Consider the following 19,747-nt stretch of genomic DNA (forward strand, 5'->3'; position numbering starts at 1 on the left):
TTAATACTTAGCATTTGGTAGTTTCTGGTGGCTGAAGATGCTGTAGGAGAGAATAATCTGAACAAGAAACATGGCGTGAAGCATGTGATTGGCCCAAAATCATGATATGATTCCATGTCAGCCATGTAGCACAACCAAAGAACAATAGAAAAAGCTACATCCTTTTAATAATTAATTAAATTAAAAGTATTCAAAATAAAACAGTAGATGAAATGGAATATATAGCCAAACTTTGCTTGTCACCATATTATCAAAGGCATGCTTTTCAAGTAAGCAATTAAAAAGAGTAAAGTGAAACAATAATGATTTTTTTTTTATATTTTGCTTTTAACAGAAAACTGAAAATTATTGCAAACTCAATGGGACTCTGCCTCTCACACACATCCATCATTCAGATCATTAGAACAGTCTCAACTTTTGTTATGAACACATAAATGATAGAAAATAAGAGACAACAAACAAAAGCACAAGTGACTGATCACTAACATGCTTTAGACATACTCTTCAACCAAAACATGGGGGGCTGTATCAAAACCCAGAGAGGAATCAACAAATATATCATTGTATATGCTTTCCTCTATAGAAATTATTCAATGAGTTCATCTTTATTGATTTATCCATAAAGAACTTCATTGGCTGTCCACTTCTTTTTATGATAATATTTATTTTTATTTAACATTATGTTTCATTATAAAAAAAAAAGTTGATATTCCTGCCTCATCTTTATAAAACAACTTTAGCTGACCAGTGGTCAATATCTTTTTAAGGCTTCATTTTTTCTCTTTAGCTCTTCAATCCTTCTCAATAATTCAAAGCAAAAACGAGGACCATGCAACTCTACCCTATGTAAATTGTTTTCTTTATTGCTATTATCGTAAAAAAAAAGTCAAGCAATGGAATAGATTGGAAATTAATCCACTACTTTTATCCTATTAAATTCAGCAGGTAGGAGAAGAAATAAAAAAAAAAAAAAAAGGAACCGATCACTGCAGACTACATTATGGAATAGATTCATAATTAAATTGTCTTGATCACTTGAATGACTTTTTTTTTCGGTGAAATTGATCACTTGAATTACTGAACTGAGGATTTAGCAATTTTGAAACAATATAAAAATGGTAAACTCAAAGAGTGGCGTTAATAATGACAAATAAATTAATTTCATGCTTTTGTGTGTGGAAGTATAATCCGAAATGAAATAGATTATGGCATTATGAAAATGTTAAGATAGAAAAGGTTTGAAATATTAAATGTTACCTGTTGAGACTGTCTGTGTACGTTTTATCATGTGCATCAAATTAAAATATATATGTAACGCAGACACTCAACGTTTACCTCTAATCTGTAGAAGAAAAAAATATTGGAGCTTTTATAATTCTCCAATTAGAATGAATGGTTCTATTTTTTTATTCTTTTTCAATATCAATATCCAAAGCAGCAAAAAAAAATTATTAGAGTTAGATTCAACATTTATCATCAACTTCAAACATATTTAAATCTTTTTATTTTTGCAACAATGATATTATCACTCAAATCACACGTGTTAAACACTTAAACTAATGTAAGTGAGGAATTATATTTTCAAGAACTTTTTTTGTGAATTTTCTTTGGTTCACAGATTAATGTAACAGCATGGATCCACTGTCTTCAAGGAACAAAGTGGTTATTTTATTTATTTACTCCTTCATTTGACATTCAGCTACCATGCCAGTAGTCCAACTGCGTTACGTGGCAACTACTCTTGTCCCTGACAAGTTGTCAACAAAGCAACAAGACGTGTTTTCATTGCTGACACTGACAGATTGTGCAATCTTTGACCATTATTTTAATGCTTTTTCATATGCTACTTGTCACCCACTACATCACAAAAATGTGTGTTCATGACTTCATATTATAGTATATTATAGCACCATCACGAATGCAAATAAATAAGCAAAGCCACTTTGTTATTCTTTCTTTCTTGTACGTGGCTTCAAGCTTGATCAGTCCATGGCTTTGTCTTTCTTTCGCTGTTGCTGTTTCTCTGAGTCCTCAGAATCCAAAGAGTTTATATGCCATGGTGATGTTTGCATGCTCAGAGATAGGAAGAAGTACAAAGCCAAAAAATCCAAGAGCAACAAGCATTAGAAAAGATGGTGTTATGCAAGTTAGAACTATATGTCATATGTATGCTGTTTGATTGTGTGCAAGTTACTTTTGGTTTTATGGTAAAATCTTTAAGGTTGTGTTTGGTATGAAAGAGAGAAATAATACATTAAAGAAATTTTGTATTTTATTTTATGAGACTTGCATTTCTTGCATTTTATTTTAATTAAATTTTTTCTCCTCTAAATAAACACACCCTAAGGAGATCGGAGAAAGAATTTTTTGTTCCACTCATATATCTCCTTGATTACTTAGAATATATTCTCATGTCTATGTAGGACACAGCTGAGAAAGATTCTGGATGAATATTTGATAATAACCGGCTAATACTTCTTGTGCAAAATAAAATTTTGTTTTGGGTATATTGTGCCTATTAATTTCTTGCTTCATTCTATGACTTTTATTCATAAATAGTTTATTATTGAATATTCAATATGTTCCTTAATGATTTTGTCTTGACTGATTGACAAAAGCAAGTGATTCTTTCCCACGCAGCAAAAATGTATACCTCAATATTTTACAAGTTATTATATACGAGATAAGAAAAGAAAAGAGAAAAGAATACTTGTTTTATGCATCTGATTGCAAGGAGTATCTCCAATCGTTCATCAAGACTTAAAGCTGTTGCGTCTCTTTCAATCTAATTTTCTCCATACACCAGGGATTTGTACCCTTTGATCACTTGATTAGGAGAAAAGTATACAATAAATTAAATGAGAAAAAAAGTGAATGTGTAAGAATTGTTAAAAAAATTATTGTATAAATAACACTGTTTTATGAAGAATATGAAAATTGAAATAAGAAAATTCGAAACTTCAATAGATTTTATTTATTAATAAATTATTGTTATAAAATAAATAAAAGTCCTTGCTCTATATGTTTCCCATTTCTACATTCATTTAAGGTAAGACTTGAAAAACTAACAAGGATATCTAATTTTTTTTATCAAATACTAAGTGAACTGTTTTTTAATTCTATTAATAGTGTAAAATATTAATTTTCTTCTAATCACATTTTTTTTCATCCATAAGACTCAACTTTAAAATCTTACTTAAAGAATTTGAGCTCAATTCTATCCAAACCAACAATTTATTAGTAAATACTACGTACTTTATAGCATATAAAATTCCTTTAAATGGTTGACAAAGAATTATGAAATTTAATTTATATTCAATTTATTAACATTTTGTGTAATTTTTTTCAAAATTATCTTTCACCTAATTAATTAATTAATCCATTTGCACTCAAGGATATTTTTATAAAAAAAAAATATACATTAAACAATTTAGAAAGGATCTTATAAAAAAGATGACATTTTTTTTCAAACGATTCCCAATAAAAAGGACTAGAAGTAATAATTAATGGAATATATATAGAAAATAGCATCACGTGCTACCGAATTACAAATACAAGAGAATGCCATGACATAACGTTAGAACTTTTTTAACGTGGCATTGATCCCACTGGTTGGAGTCTAGGAGCAATATGTTATAGGAGCATAAGATGATTTCAAGAATCTTGTGGCCCTCACCCTGTCAATTTGGATCACCAAGTTTCTAAAGAGTTGCCTCAATTCTAGGCTTCGTGCAACCACACCAGTGTGACATTATTTTGCATTCCAACAAGTTCAATGAGCCACATTGTTTTGCAAAATGTGGCTTATAATAATCAACCAGAGGGCAAGCAGCAAACAAAGGAAATCAACAAGCAAATTCTTCTTCACCTTGGAGCTAGAAAATTTCATGGTTTTGTCATTCTGAAACAGCTTCTGTTTCTGCCCTGAATCTTCAGGATACAATTGACTTACAGTGATGGCATGTTTTTGACGGATCAGAAGAAACACAGACGAAAAGAATCTAAATCCAACAGAAAGCTGCAAAGCACAACCAATTTTGCATGTCCTAAGAGTGTCCAAATTTGTTTGTAGCTTCCATCAAATACCTTAAAGCCTATCCTATGGTTTCATGTGATTTATAATTGCTTCAGCGTGTCTAAGCCTATCCTTTGGGGAAAGGGGAAAAAGAGAAATGGGCATTTTTCTCTTTCAATTCCAACATGTACATCCTTATGTAGTTACCAAAAAAGGCATCCTCATGATTGTGAACAGGTGATTAAGAATGGCAGAAAAGAATAATTGGCTAGTGTTTCAAAGAGAAGAAAAACTTTATGGGTGCCATATGTTAAATTAACATGGCTCAATAATATATTTTGCTAACCTTTCAAAAAATACCTTATCAAGGAGAAAAAATCTTTGCTTTATAGGCCTGGAACTTTTGTACAAAACAGAGTTAAATAAAGAAAAAGACGCAAGCAATCACTTTCCATTAGTAACATGTTAATCTCATGTACAAAATAATAAGTGATGCCCTACCACCAATTCAGATACATAAGTAGTCATCAATGGAACGAAATATCTAGGCAACCAAATTTAATCAATTTGTGAACAATATACATACAAGGCATCAACAATATATTTTGCAATTTTCCTGCAACCAATATAATCAATCAACTTGCAGACTTTTTCTACAACTCCAACCCTAGGTTAACAGAGACATGGTGCATGGACTCGGTAATCCTCATCAGGAAATTATGGTGAATCATGAAGTTATTTCTGTTAAATCCACAGAAGTCTCCGGCACTGATTTCGACTCAGGACTACCTTGTGCAAAATTCCAATCTCGGTAAATTTTGGCATTTTCACATTTATTATGCAAGTCTTCAAGGATCAAAATTCAACATTCAATTACAGGAGCTGCAAATTCCATGACCAGTCCAATTCAAGTGGAAACACCCATACCAAGACAGCAATGCCTCATCACAGTTGCAAAGCTAGGTCTGGTTGCTGTGAGTCAACAAGGACACCAGAAGATTGTTTTACAGGTGACCCTGGTGATTCAAAATCAATATTCAAGTCAGGTGGAAGGGTTTCCTGTTTCTGCCTTGACTGGCTACGAGGACTAAGACCTCGCCAAGGGGGCTGCATTTGAAATCTAGATTGATCAGCAGATGCTAACTGAGGGAAAACCATAGGCCGGTTGGGAAACTGGGAAACAGTGCCTGTCTGAATAGGTTGAGGAGCAACTGCTTGAAATGGTTGGAAAGGCATTCCACCAGAGGGAAACTCCCCCCGAATTCTTGAAATATGCTGATGCAACTCTCTTGTTGAGTTGTACAAAGATTCTACAGATATCTTATTTTTGGGTGAACTAGAATTATCGGGTCCTTGTTTAAACCCTCCAGCCCCAACAGACATCCATGCATGGGCAGCTGTTGCTGAAGCATTGCCCGAGTCATTTCTCTGTTCAGATGGACCTGATAATGTCACTGGCAGAGTATCAACAAGGGAATGATTGGAAGAAGTGTGTTGCTTTTGAGCCCTTTCTGCAAACATTCTCATTTGAAAGCTAGCTTGGTCAGCAGATTCTAACTGAGGGAAAACCATAGGCCGGTTGGGAAACTGTGAAACAGCGCCTGTGTGAATAGGTTGAGGAGCAACTGCTTGAAATGGTTGGAAAGGTATTTCACCAGGGGGAAACTCCCCCTGAATTTTTGAAATCTGCTGATGCAACTCTCTTGTTGAGTTGTACAAAGAATCTGCAGATATCTGATTTTTGGGTGAACTAGAATTGTCAGGTCCTTGTTTAAACCCTCCTGCCCCAACAGACATCCATGCATGGGCAGCTGTTGCTGAAGCATTGCCTGAGTCATTTCTCTGTCCAGATGGACCTGATAGTGTCACTGGCGGAGTATCAACATGCGAATGATTGGAAGTGTGTTGCTTTTGAGCCCTTTCTGCGAACATTCTCATCAACTGACCTGGGTCGCTAAGACCCTGCTCCTGCCCATGGACAGCACCAGGAGCAGCTCTTCTTGATTGATTCGATGTACTTTCAGGTGATGATGAACCAGTCACCTGTCTATTCAAACTTGTATTCGTGACTTTTCCATTAGGCAACTCTCCACTAATAACTCCATTAGTATCGGGCTGTTTGAACATGTTCCTTGGCACCATCTCTCTGGGCTTGGACTCTACTGCAGGAGCATTAGCTGTAGAAGCATTACTTGTAAACTTTGCAACCAGACCATTATTATTCTGATTACTTGAGGTTAAAGAATTCAACTCCAATTGTTTCAAACCCTTATTCTCACACTTGCCTAATTTCCTGGATTGGGCGTTCTGCTCCTGATTGAGGATGTTGACAGGAGCACTGAGCCTTACTCCAGCAGAACCAAATAAAGGTTTTCCTTTGAAATCAGGCATTGAAGGACGTTTTCCCTCAAGCATCTGTCCATTTACAGGATGCATGATGCTGGATTCCACATTCTTACAATTTTGGTTACCCTTTGGTAATTCAGTAGTGGAATGCAACTTCATAACCAAACTATTTTCTTTTTGGACACGATTATTAACCATTAATATTGGGGTAGAAAGCGGTTCATACTCTCCAACCCAACCACGACCAAATTTACATCCAGCTGGCAGTGCGTGTTGAATCCTGTGGGAAGCAATTTTCCAAGCAATAGGTCCTAGAGATGCACTAAAACGGGCCAAACTCCTAGCATAGGAATATTCTGCATGAAGTCCAACCTGTATCCAAAAATTACAAATTGTAATGTTTTATGTTGAAAATGTGAGTAAAAGCAAGCCAACTATACAAGAAAAAAATTCAGTCCTTTTGATACATACAGTAACCAGATGCTTCATTCCTCTCTCAAAGGTCATAAATATTGAATCTGGTTTAACAATTGGTTGATTGGACATATTGTAAGATGCACGACGACTTTCATCAAGCGCAAAGGACTTCCTTCCCCACTTAGAGAGAAGACCTTTCCCTGAAACAATATAGCAACACAATAAAAAATGGAACAACTAGATTTTGACATAAGTATCCTCCTTTAACAGTATGTATAGGAATAATGAGGGCAAATGTAACGGGAGAAAGATAATAGCATGATCTCATTACTGACATACCTAACAAAACATCTTCAGCTTTCTCTTGATTTGCATCAATCCAGAAAGCATTTGCCTCCAAAATACCATCAAGATTGCCAGACCTCTCACATCTACCACCTTGCATCAGATGGGAAGTTGGCTGTACATCTGTAATAGTAGCAAGAGTTGCCCCTGAGGAGAAATCAGAGCCAACAGGTTCTTGTGAGGCACGTGCCAATGGCTTCTTTGGTTGCTTCTTAACCAAATAATTGGATCCTGCTTTTTGTTCAGATTTCAGTTCAATCTCAGAGTGCTCAAAGCCAATCCTTAACTTCTCAAATTTCTTCCGTCCAAGTTCTTGTATTGATCGCGCCTGTGAAAAATATAGGGGTTACACAGTAAGCACAATAAAAGTATAAAACAATTATTGATTTCACAATTGTTGGGAGGGTAACACAGGGAAGCATTGAGCTTTATACCTGTTTGTGGTATATAGTCTCCGGTGCATTGTATTGCATTGCATTTGAGCAAATTAAAAATACATCACTCTGCATTCAACAATTTCATTCACAGGTCAGAGTAATTATCATCAAATCTGGTCATCCAATTTTTACTCAAGAAGACTAATGAACAGTTAAGATGATAGAAAGGAAACAATATTCCAAGCAATAGGTCCTGGAGATGCACAAAAAATAGCAGAGTAGCAAGTTCATTCTCACATTTCTTGAATATCATTCATCATAATAACTGCAATTGTTTAAAAAGCATCTCCCCAATACAAAGAAAAACCATACTAGTCAGAGAGAAAAATAAATTATAAAAAAAATCAATTTCACCCCAATACAAATTATAGTACTTTGTGAAGCAAGAACCATCTTTTATCAGGGAAATCTTCAACTAGAGTTTTTAATAAATCTAATTAAAAATCAATATTGCCATAGGTATTGCCAGAGACACTACCTCTGTTTACCCAGAAAATCAAGATTTCCAACCCAAGATCTAATCCATCATATCATTCCAGGCATTAGCACCTGGGTAACACCCATGAAGAACAGGAAGAAACAGAAACCATATGCAAAATACCAGTTGCTTTTTAGACTACTCACAAATGATATCTAAATGGGAGGCATAGATGAATAAATCAATAATTAGATGAAGATGGTGTCATTGACAATATTAAATAGACATTTTTTAAGCATGATCAAATCAAACAACATTTTTTGCAATAAAATGTTTTAAGGTTCCACATTCCTAAGAGCTAAACTGTAATTTTAACACCAAGTTAGAGTGTTAGACTATCACAATTCAATGCCAATCAAGCAGGTTACAATCAAACACAAATGAAAAGATTTTCTTCCACGCTCTTGGTTAATGTAGATCCTTTATAGTTGCAACGTAGAATGTGCCATTTTCAGCATGTACTTGGCAAAATCCTGACAGACTTCATTTAATAATACAATAAACATGGGATGATGCATCAACCAATAAGAAATTAAAATATGCAGCATAGTTAGTTGCCTAATAAAATGATGCAATGACCATTTGTAAGTAATACTACAGAAAGAACTGTTGAAACATGACAATATGCTGAATAAATCAAGAAATTAGTCATTCCAAATATCTTCATTCATGCTTAGTACTAACTACATGAGGCTGACTCTTGCTAACAACCACATTTTTTTGCCGATAGTTTGATACATCATTGACAACAGTCATCCTTGCTGAATCCATCACAGAAAAGCAAAGCAGGTTATGTTATGCCTAAATTTGAGTCTCAGCTCTCAAGTCAGAGCATCGTAAGTATATCAAGTTCAAACACATACAAGTAATATCTCAGTAGAAGAGCGCAATCAACAACCAAATTCAGTACCAAATTGCAAAACAAATAAAATCTCAAAAAAAAAAAAAAAACTCCTCCAATCATGACCAGCTGAGACAAATTTTGCATACCTCAAATTGCTCTAAGGTGGTATAAGATCCATTTGCCAAGTTCTTCCTCACAGTGGCAAAGTCCATGGGATGCTCGATCACATCGTGATAATCAGGAAGCTGCATGTCAAAACAGAATTTGAACTTCCAACTCAGGGGTGTCTTCCAAAAGCAAGATTTACCAACTCACAGGAAGAAAAATCGACACACCTCTTCTGGATCAACAGGGTCCGCAAACACACCATAAGTGTCCTTCCTGCCATCATCCACACCCCCACAATAGTCCCAAGTCAGAAAACAAAATAGCACACAAAAACATTCACCCTCTTGCTCATCACCATAAACAGTTAAACTCCAAACCCAAAGAAACATTGAAAAAAGGAAAACGGAAACACGTACTTCTGAAGCTTGTCAAGGATCAATTCCAGAGTCCTCTTATCAGGCAACGGAATTCCAGATTGAAGAATCACTGGAGCTCCTAACAGTTAAAAACAAAAAAGGCAAATTGATGAAAACACACAAAGGACCATGCAGAAACACAACCACTAGTACCCTTTCAGCAGTCATCACTTTTTCCTTTTCAAATTATCCATATCCATATATAATATAAAAAAAACTAAAAAAATATCACGCCCTAAACCTCAAAACAAAGTACCCCAATTAAAATCACACGAACCTGAAGCAGAAACAGAGTGGAGCCCTTTCGATTCCACTTTTCTGCCCTTTACCTGTCATCATTAGAAACAAACACACGCACGCACACACAATTAATTGTTTCCAAAGGCCAAATACTTCAGTCATATATAATAGAGAGTGTGATAGAGACACAAACAGGACAGACAGAGACAGATATATATATATATATATATATATATATATATATATATATATAGAGAGAGAGAGAGAGAGAGAGAGAGAGAGAGATCAGATTCTGTGTATGTTAGTTTTTGACAGTTGACTTGTTAGTTAATCTCTCTCTAGATCCCGACACAGACAGACAGAGAAATCTAGAGAGAGAGAAAAAAGAGAAGTTTTATTACACCAAAGAAGAATCTCAGTGACTATAATTTTGGCCACAATTTAAAACCTTACACACAGAGAGACACTAATGCATTACCACACTTTCTTCGTCTTCTTCGTTCTCTTCCTCTTGTTCGTTTTCGTTCTCTTCCTCTTGTTCTTTTTCGTCGTCGTCGTATTCTTCTACCGGCGCGTGCTCCTCACGCGACTCGGCACGAGTGTGGTGCGGTGCAGTTTCGTTTTCTTCTTCTTCCCGCTCTTCCTCTTCTTCTTCTTCTCCGCCGTCCTGGTTCAACTTCGCCATGAGCTTGAGCTTCTTCTTCTCGCGCCTCCTCTCGTCCTCGTCGTCGTCGTCAAGGTAATCTCCGTCGTAATCGATGATGTTGTACCTCACGCTCCGGCGCCGGAGGCTCCGCCGGGGATCGGATTGAGACTCGCCGGAGCGACGAGCCAGATCCGCCTTCGACGGCCGTCCCTTCTTCCTCCTCGCGATCTGAACCATCGCGCGTGTGTGCGTCCTCCGCTCTTTCTCTCTCTAGAATCGGTTCCTTCTTTCTCTCTCTACAAATGCGCTGTGTTTTGTTTTCTCTCTCTTGCCCCTTTTCGTATCTCTTTCAGTGGGGTTTTCGAGGGGCGCAGCTTTGGAATCTTACCGGAGCCTCGGGTCCCGAACCTGGGCGCTGAACTTGCAAAGCTGAGGCTCGTGTGAGCAGGGGTGTACCTAATAATAATTAGACTTAATGTTATTTTTTGTTCATTTATGTTTCATAATTGTTTAATTATGATACATTTCATTTTAAAACAAAATTGTGTGACATGTTTGGTACTCATTGAGTGGGATGCTGAAGTAACAATCAAAACAACATCGTTTTGAAAGATATCCTAACATGAGAAAAAAGTGGGGGAAAATTAAGGATTTGTATGAGGAGACTTAGATTGATGTCATCAATAAAGATACGTCTTTTTGTGGTGTTTTATTTTTTCTATTTTTGTTTTGGCTGCTGGGTTTATTGGGTGTGTAGTGCAAAATGAGATTTTGTGGTCACTAGTGATGATTGCTAAGTTTTTTGATTCAAGGTTTGGAATTGTCTGTGTTTGCTTAATGGTGTAATAAAGGAAGGGTTTTTAGGGTTATCTTTTGATATTTTGTTTTGGAAGTGGTGCTTTGTTCTTTGACAGCATAATACAAAATGGATTTTTGAAGTATTTGATTGTGTTGTGATTTGTTATTTGTTTACTTTGGGATATTTGATTGTGTTGTTTTTCATATTGAGTAATTATATAAATATGAATACAAAATTGTTTTAGTTTGGTCCATTAAGTTTTCAAAAATATGCTAAATAGTATTGTCAATACTAACACTAGAAGAATGGAATTGTAAATCAAAACATTGTCAAATTGTAAACCAATACATTGTAAATCCAGCCAAACTCACTTTAATTAGGATAAAATATTGCCAAATTACATTGTAAATGAAGACTCACATCCTACTTCAAGTACTTTTGTATGTCATTAGTAAATTGAACAACATAAACACAAGAATCACAATTATCCCTAACATGGCAGCACACCCAATGACAACCATCTTCAGCCATTACCTACTAGAAGTTAAACTGTTCTGGAGGATCACAATTCTTCTCCTATGCCTCATAATAATCAAATGTGTCATGCAAAGTTTCTTTGTTATGTCAATAAAAAAAACTACAACCATTGTTCTTCTACCCTTTCTAACATGAAAACAAAATAATAAAATAAATTCATCACAACCAAAACATCCAACATAAAGCTTCGAATATGGAAAATATAAAGAAAAAAATTCCCTTATTATATAGTTATGACAACCCTAGAATCTCCTTCCAAAGTAGTCAGTTGTTGTAATAATACGCAAAATAACATACTCTTTGCAGTCAGTGAAAGGAGTCCTGAATCTTCCAGAATTTCATGAAAATCCTTTTGACTCGAGCCCTCGATGGGTTCCCTCTACTTCCTCGAACTAAAACCATGTGATTTCATGATTGGAACTTCAAAATCGACCTTGAATCCCTTAAAAAATTACACCTATTTCACCCTAAACCCAAATATCCCTCAATACAAAATCCTAAATAAGATGATATGGGCAAAAAAAACCAATTAATTGCAGAAATTTGAAGTTACAACACAAACCCTAAACTCTAATTTGGGACTAAAAAAATTAAAAATGAAGAGGAAGAACCCATTTGAAGAAGAAAAGCAATGTTGCCCCTACAACGGAAAAAGAACAATGTTCAAATTTTCAAAAAAAAATTATATTAAGTTTTTTATACACAAATCTTTGATTAATTATATACTCTTCCTATTAGTTTTTAGTAATTACATTCTACCTTTGACTCCCTAACTTTTTCTCTTCCACTAACGATTTTTTTTTTAATCTGAATTATACTCTTATAATTCCAAATACACAACTGAGTCTTCCACAATAAAACACGATCTCTCCAAATTCGGTGGTAAAAAAATATGTTTCACCATTATTGAACAGAAAACTATTCCTGTGTTTCCTCTTTCTCATCATCTAATATCTACTACATCATTCTAATGTTTAAATTTCACAAGTAAAATTCAATGAATGTGTTTGTCTCGGTAAATAGAGTATATATAGAAAATAGCATCATGTGCTATCGAACTACAAATCCAAGAGAATGCCATGACATAACGTTAGAACTTTTTTAATGTAGCATTGATAATTTCAAAGCCCTCACCCTGTCAATTTGGATCACCAAGTTTCTAAACAGTTGCCTCAATTCTAGGCTTCATCCAACCACGCCAGTGTGACATGTTTAGTTGGCAACCGATTTTGTCTTACAAGTTCAATTGCTCCATTGTTGACCATTATTTGCTTTCCAACAAGTTCAATGAGCCAAACTGTTTTGTAAATGTGGCTTATAACAATCAGCCAGAGGGCAAGCAGCAAACAAAGGAAATCAACAAGCAAATTCTTCACCACCTTGGAGATATAAACTTTCATGGTTTCGTCATTCTCAAACAGCTTCTGTTACTGCCCTGAATCTTCAGGATCCAATTGACTTACAGTGATGGCATGCTTTTGACAGATCGGAAGAAACACAAATGAAAAAGATCTAAATACATCAGAAAGTTGCATAGCAGAACCAATTTTGTACGTCCAAAGAGTGTCCAAATTTGTTGGTAACTGCCACCAAATGCCTTAAAGCCTATCCTATGGTTTCATGTGATTTATAATTGCTTCAGTGTGTCTAAGCCTATCCTACGGGGAAAAGGGAAAAAAGAGAAATGTGCATATTTCTCTTTCCATTCCTACATGTAAATCCTCATGTAGTTACCAAAAAAAAAAAAATATCCTCATGATTGGCTAGTGTTTCAAATAGAATAGCATGATTAAGAAGTGATGCCCTACCACCAATCCAGATACACAAGTAGTCGTCAACAACAACAACAACGCCTTATCCCACTAGGTGGGGTCGGACACAAGTAGTCGTCAATGGAATGAAATATCTAGGCAACCAAATTTAATCAAATTTGTAAACAATATACATACAAGGCATCAACAAAATATTTTGCAGTTTACCAGCTACCAATATAATCAATCAACTTGCCGACTTTTTCTACAACTTCAACCCTAGGTTAACAGAGACATGGTCCATGGATTCGGTAATCCTCATCAGGAAACTATGGTAAGTCCTGAAGTTATTTCTGTTAAATCCACCGAAGTCTCCAGCACTGTCATTTCGACTCAGGACTACCTTGTGCTAAATTCCAATCCGGGTAGACTTTGGCATTTTCACATTTATTATGCACACCTTCAAGGATCAAAATTCAACATTCGATTACAGGAGCTCCAAATTTCATGACCAGTCCAATTCAAGTGGAAATATCCATACCATGACAACAATACCTCATCATAGTTGCAAAGCTAGGTCTGGTTGCTGTGAGTCAACAAGGACACCAGGAGATTGTTTAACAGGTGACCCTGGTGATTCAAAATCAATATTCAAGTCAGGTGGAAGCGTTTCCTGTTTCTGCCTTGACTGGCTATGAGGACTAAGACCTCCCCAAGGGGGCTGCATTTGAAATCTAGATTGGTCAGCAGATGCTAACTGAGGGAAAACCATAGGCCGGTTGGGAAACTGTGAAACAGCGCCTGCTTGAAATGGTTGGAAAGGCATTCCACCAGAGGGAAACTCCCCCCGAATTCTTGAAATATGCTGATGCAATTCTCTTGTTGAGTTGTACAAAGAATCTGCAGATATATGATTTTTGGGTGAACTAGAATTGTTGGGTCCTTGTTTAAACCCTCCTGCCCCGACAGACATCCATGCATGGGCAGCTGCTGCTGAAGCATTGCCCGAGTCATTTCTCTGTCCAGATGGACCTGATAGTGTCACTGGCGGAGTATCAACAAGAGAATGATTGGAAGAAGTGTGTTGCTTTTGAGCCCTTTCTGCAAACATTCTCATCAACTGAACTGGGTCACTAAGACCCTGCTCCTGCCCATGGACAACAGCAGGAGCAGCTCTGCTAGATTGATGTGATGTACTTTCAGGTGATGAACCAGTCACCTGTCTAATCAAACTTGTATTCGTGACTTTTCCATTAGGAAACTCTCCACTAACAACTCCATTAGTATGTGGATGTTTAAACATGTTCCTTGGCCCCATCTCTCTGGGCTTGGACTCTACTGCAGGAGCATTACTTGTAAACTTCGCAACCAGATCATTATTATTCTGATTACTTGAGGTTAAAGAATTCAACTCCAATTGTTTCTTATTCTCAGACTTGCCTAATTTCCTGGATTGGGCGTTCTGCACCTGATTAAGGATGTTGACAGGAGCACTGAACCTTACTGCAGCAGAACCAAAGAAAGGTTTTCCTTCTAAGTCAGGTATTGAAGGAGGATTTCCCTCAAGCTTCTGTCCATTTACAGGATGTAGGATGCTGGATTCCACATTCTTACAATTTTGGTTACCCTTTGGTAATTCAGTAGTGGAATGCAACTTCATAACCAAACTAGTTTCTTTTTGGACACGATTATTAACCATTAATATTGGGGTTGGGAGTGGTTCATACTCTCCAACCCAACCACGACCAAATTTACATCCAGTTGGCAGTGCATGTTGAATCCTGTGGGAAGCAATTTTCCAAGCAATAGGTCCCAAAGATGCACTAAAACGAGCCAAACTCCTAGCATAGGAATATTCTGCTTGAAGTCCTACCTGTATCCAAAAATCACAAATTGTAATGTTTAATGTTTTGACAATATGAGTAAAAGCAAGCCAACTATACAATAAAAAAATTCAGTCCTTTTAATACATACAGTAACCAGATGCTTCATTTCACTCTCAAAGGTCATAAATATTGAATCTGATCTAACAATTGGTTGATTGGACATATTATAAGATGCACGACGACTTTCATCAAGCGCAAAGGACTTCCTTCCCCACTTAGAGAGAAGACCTTTCCCTGAAACAATATAGTAACACAATAAAAAATGGAATAACTAGATTTTGACATAAGTATCCTCCTTTAACAGTATGTATAGGAATAATGAGGGCAAATGTAACGGGAGAAAGATAATAGCATGACCTCATTACTGACATACCTGACAAAACATCTTCAGATTTCTCTTGATTTGCATCAATCCAGAAAGCGTTTGCCTCCAAAATACCATCAAGATTGCCAGACCTCTCACATCTACCACCTTGCATCAGATGGGAAGTTGGCTGTACATCTGCAATAGTAGCAAGAGTTGCCCCTGAGGAGAAATCAGAGCCAACAGGTTCTTGTGAGGCACGTGCCAGTGGCTTCTTTGGTTGCTTCTTAACCAAATAATTGGATCCTGCTTTTTGTTCTGATTTCAGCTCATTCTGAGAGCGTTCAAAGCCAATCCTTAACTTCTCAAACTTCTTCCGTCCAAGTTCTTGTATTGATCGTGCCTGTGACAAATATAGGGGTCACACAGTAAGCACAATAAAAACAATTATTGATGTTACATTTATTGGGAGGGAAAGGGAATGCAGGGAAGCATTGAGCTTTATACCTGTTTGTGGTATATAGTCTCTGGTGCATTGTATTGCATTGCATTTGAGCAAATTAAAAAGACATCAGTCTGCATTTAACAATTCACAAGTCAGTATAATTATAGTAAAATCTTGTCTTCCAATTTTTAGTCAATTAGGAAGACAATTAATGCACAGCACAGACAAAATGATAGAAAGGAAACAATATTCTGGAACTTATGTAATAGAGGGATCTATTAGCAGAGAAGCAAGTTCATTCTCACATTTATTGAATAGTGGTATCATTCATCATAACTGCAATTGTTTTAAAAGCATCTACAAGTTGTTAGTAGAAAGAAAAACCACACTAGTCAGAGAGACAAACAAATTATAAAAAAAATAAAATAAAATCAATTTCTTCCCAGTACAAATTTTTGTACTTCATGAGCAGGAACTATCTTTAATAAGGGAAATCTTCCACTACATTTTTAACTAAAAATCAAGATTGCTGTAGGTATTCCCAGAGACACTGCCTCTGTTTTCCTAGAAAATCAAGATTTCCAACCCAAGATCTAAGCTATCATATCCTCCCAGGCATACGCACAAGAGTAATACCCATGAAGAACAGGAAGAAACAGAAATCATACGCAAAATATCATTTGCTTTTTAGAATTCTGGCAAAAGACAAAAAAAATCAATAATTATATGAAGATGGTTTCATCAATTATATTAAACAACATTTTTTGCAAGAAAAAGTCTAAATAAAATGATGAGGATAAAATGTTTTAAAGTTCAACATTCCAAAGAGCTAAACTGTAATATTAACACCAAGTTAGAGTGTTAGACTATCATGATTCGATGACAATCAAGTGGGTTACAATCAAACACAAAATGAAAAGATTTTCCTCCACCCTCTAGGTAAATGTAGAATTGTAGATCCTTTAGTTAATGTGTAGCATATGCCATTTTCAGCACGTGTTAGCAAAATCCTGACAGACTTCATTTAACAATACAATAAACACGGGATGATGCATCAACCAATAAGAAATTAAATTGTGCAGCACATACTTAGTTGCCTAATAAAATGATGCAATGACCATGTGTAAGTAATTCTACAGAAAGACCTGTTGAAACTTGACAATATGCTGAATAAATCAAGAAATTAGCCATTCCAATTGTTTTCTTTACATGCTAAGTACTAACTACATTTGGCTGACTCTTGCTAACAACCCACATTTTGAGTCTCAGATCTCAAGTCTAAGCATCGAAAGTATATCAAGTTTGCATACCTCAAATTGTTCTAAGGTAGTATAAGATCCATTTCCCAACTTCTTCCTCACAGTAGCAAAGTCCATGGGATGCTCAATCACATCATGATAATCAGGAAGCTGCATGTCAAAAACAGAATTTGAACTTCCAACTCAGGGGTGTCTTCCAAAAGCAAGATTTACCAACTCACAGGAAGAAAAATCGACGCACCTCTTCTGGATCAACAGGGTCCGCAAACACACCATAAGTGTCCTTCCTGCCATCACCCACACCCCCACAATAGTCCCAAGTCAGAAAACAAAATAGCACCCAAAAACATTCACCCTCTTGCTCATCACCACAAACAGTTAAACACCAAACCCAAAGAAACACTGGAAAATGGGGAACGGAAACACTTACTTCTGAAGCTTGTCAAGGATCAATTCCAGAGTTCTCTTATCAGGCAACGGAATCCCAGATTGAAGAATCACTGGAGCTCCTAACAGTATAAAAAAAAATTGATGAAAACACACAAAGGACGATGCAGAAACACAACCACTAGTACCCTTTCAGCAGTCATCACTTTTTTCTTTTCAAACTATCCACAAAACAAGTACCCCAAATAAAATCACACGAACCTGAAGCAGAAACAGAGTGGAGCCCTTTCCATTCCACTTTTCTGCCCTTTGCCTGTCATCATGAGAAACAAACACAATTAATAACATCCAAAGGCCAAATACTTCCCTCATATATAATAGAGAGTGTGATAGAGACACAAAGAAGACAGACAGAGACAGCTATATATATATATATATATATAGAGAGAGAGAGAGAGAGAGAGAGAGAGAGAGATCAGATTCTGTGTATGTTAGTTTTTGACAGTTGACTTGTTAGTTAATCTCTCTCTAGATCCCGACACAGACAGACAGAGAAATCTAGAGAGAGAGAGAAAAGAGAGAAGTTTTATTACACCAAAGAAGAATCTCAGTGACTATAATTTTGGCCGCAATTTAAAACCTTACACACAGAGAGACACTAATGCATTACCACACTTTCTTCGTCTTCTTCGTTCTCTTCCTCTTGTTCGTTTTCGTTCTCTTCCTCTTGTTCTTTTTCGTCGTCGTCGTATTCTTCTACCGGCGCGTGCTCCTCACGCGACTTGGCACGAGTGTGGTTCGGTGCAGTCTCATTTTCTTCTTCTTCTTCTTCCCGCTCTTCCTCCTCTTCTTCTTCTCCGACGTCTTGGTTCAGCTTCGCCATGAGCTTGAGCTTCTTCTTTTCGCGCCTCCTCTCGTCCTCCTCGTCGTCGTCAAGGTAATCTCCGTCGTAGTCGATGATGTTGTACCTCACGCTCCGGCGCCGGAGGCTCCGCCGGGGATCGGATTGAGACTCACCGGAGCGGCGCGCCAGATCCGCCTTCGACGGCCGTCCCTTCTTCCTCCTCGCTATCTGAACCATCGCGCGCGCGTGCAGACTCCGCTCTTTCTCTCTCTAGAATAGGTTCTTTCTTTCTCTTTCTAGAAATGCGCTGTGTTTTGTTTTCTCTCTCTTGCCCCTTGCTTCGTATCTCTTTCAGTGGGGTTTTCGAGGGGCGCAGCTTTGGAGTCCTACCGGAGGCTCGGGTTCCGAACCTGGGAGCCGAACTTGCGAAGCTGAGGTTCGGATGATTGGGGTGTACCTAATACTAATAATGAATGATGGCTCTTTCTTTCGTCTTAAGGGTCTGAACTCTGAAAACGGCGCCTAGTGCTGCCCGTTGCCCGGACGGCCTGCGTGTTGCTTTGCTTGCTGCCCGGATTTCGTTCTTTTTTGTCTTTCAAGTTTCGACTTTGAGCTGCGTCTCTCTTGGTGTCGCGTAAAGTCACGCGCCTTTTTTTTTTTCTTTTTAAACTCAAGACATGTTTGGATTTTTGGTTAGTGTTTTAAAATTATATTTGAGAATAAAATCGTTTAAAAATTATATTTGGTTACTTTAAACAGTATGTTTTAGAATAAAATTTTATTTGAAAATGTAGTTTTGGATAATTAAAATTTGTTATATTTTTCAAACTAAATTTCATTGGGTGTGTTGAAGGAGTGTTGTATACATTTCCTTTTGTTATCATCCAAAACAAAAGGCACAAGGTACAAGGGTACCCCATCCTCTTACACACATAAAAGAAAACTATATGGCCAAAAAGCTCAACTTACCCCACCCCTTCTAATTGCATAAGGGCTGGAATCATAGGTCATCGTTTCATTGTCACTGATGCCAGAGAATGACCCCATTTTTGTTTGTATAACTTGCTTCAAGTTTATATAACATTATTCTGAGAATTTAGGGAAACTTAATGAATTAGAAATTTAGAATACCTAATTTAGCAAGGCTATGATACATTTATACGTGGATAAATTATCTATTTAGTCAAAGATTTGTATTCAATTCTTATTATGTATTAAAATTTTCTTGTGGAAGTCATAGTCA

The 19,747-nt window shown here is 36.6% G+C and overlaps 1 protein-coding gene across 6 annotated transcripts; it reads right to left on the minus strand.

The window, feature by feature from the left end:
* Window positions 1-4,433: 4,433 nt before the first annotated feature.
* LOC114423424 lies at window positions 4,434-18,926 on the minus strand. Of its 6 annotated transcripts, none has more exons than XM_028390181.1 (10): window positions 18,331-18,926; window positions 17,922-17,973; window positions 17,704-17,782; window positions 17,515-17,560; window positions 17,325-17,423; window positions 16,077-16,145; window positions 15,639-15,972; window positions 15,354-15,499; window positions 14,181-15,252; window positions 4,434-5,226 (listed from the first exon to the last, which is right to left on the minus strand). In XM_028390181.1, exons 1-10 carry the CDS (start codon window positions 18,739-18,741, stop codon window positions 4,961-4,963), a joined length of 2,574 nt encoding a protein of 857 aa, XP_028245982.1. In that variant the 5' UTR covers window positions 18,742-18,926; the 3' UTR covers window positions 4,434-4,960. The 6 variants fall into 6 exon arrangements, with proteins under 6 accessions (XP_028245982.1, XP_028245981.1, XP_028245980.1 ...); XM_028390180.1 differs by having other exon boundaries at window positions 4,434-5,640; window positions 18,331-18,925; XM_028390183.1 differs by lacking the exon at window positions 4,434-5,226 and adding an exon at window positions 13,391-13,839 and having other exon boundaries at window positions 13,935-15,252.
* Window positions 18,927-19,747: the final 821 nt, after the last annotated feature.

The sequence above is a fragment of the Glycine soja genome, chromosome 8 (assembly GCF_004193775.1).
Source record: "Glycine soja cultivar W05 chromosome 8, ASM419377v2, whole genome shotgun sequence".
Lineage (NCBI taxonomy): Eukaryota > Viridiplantae > Streptophyta > Magnoliopsida > Fabales > Fabaceae > Glycine > Glycine soja.

Coding starts and splice junctions, on each gene's coding strand:
- LOC114423424 (XM_028390178.1), bottom strand. CDS start 10,529: ATGGTTCAGATCGCGAGGAGGAAGAAGGGACGGCCGTCGAAGGCGGAT. Junction 9,128..9,217: donor ACCCTGTTGATCCAGAAGAG/GTGTGTCGATTT, acceptor TTTGACATGCAG/CTTCCTGATTATCACGATGT. Junction 7,452..7,557: donor AGACTATATACCACAAACAG/GTATAAAGCTCA, acceptor TATTTTTCACAG/GCGCGATCAATACAAGAACT.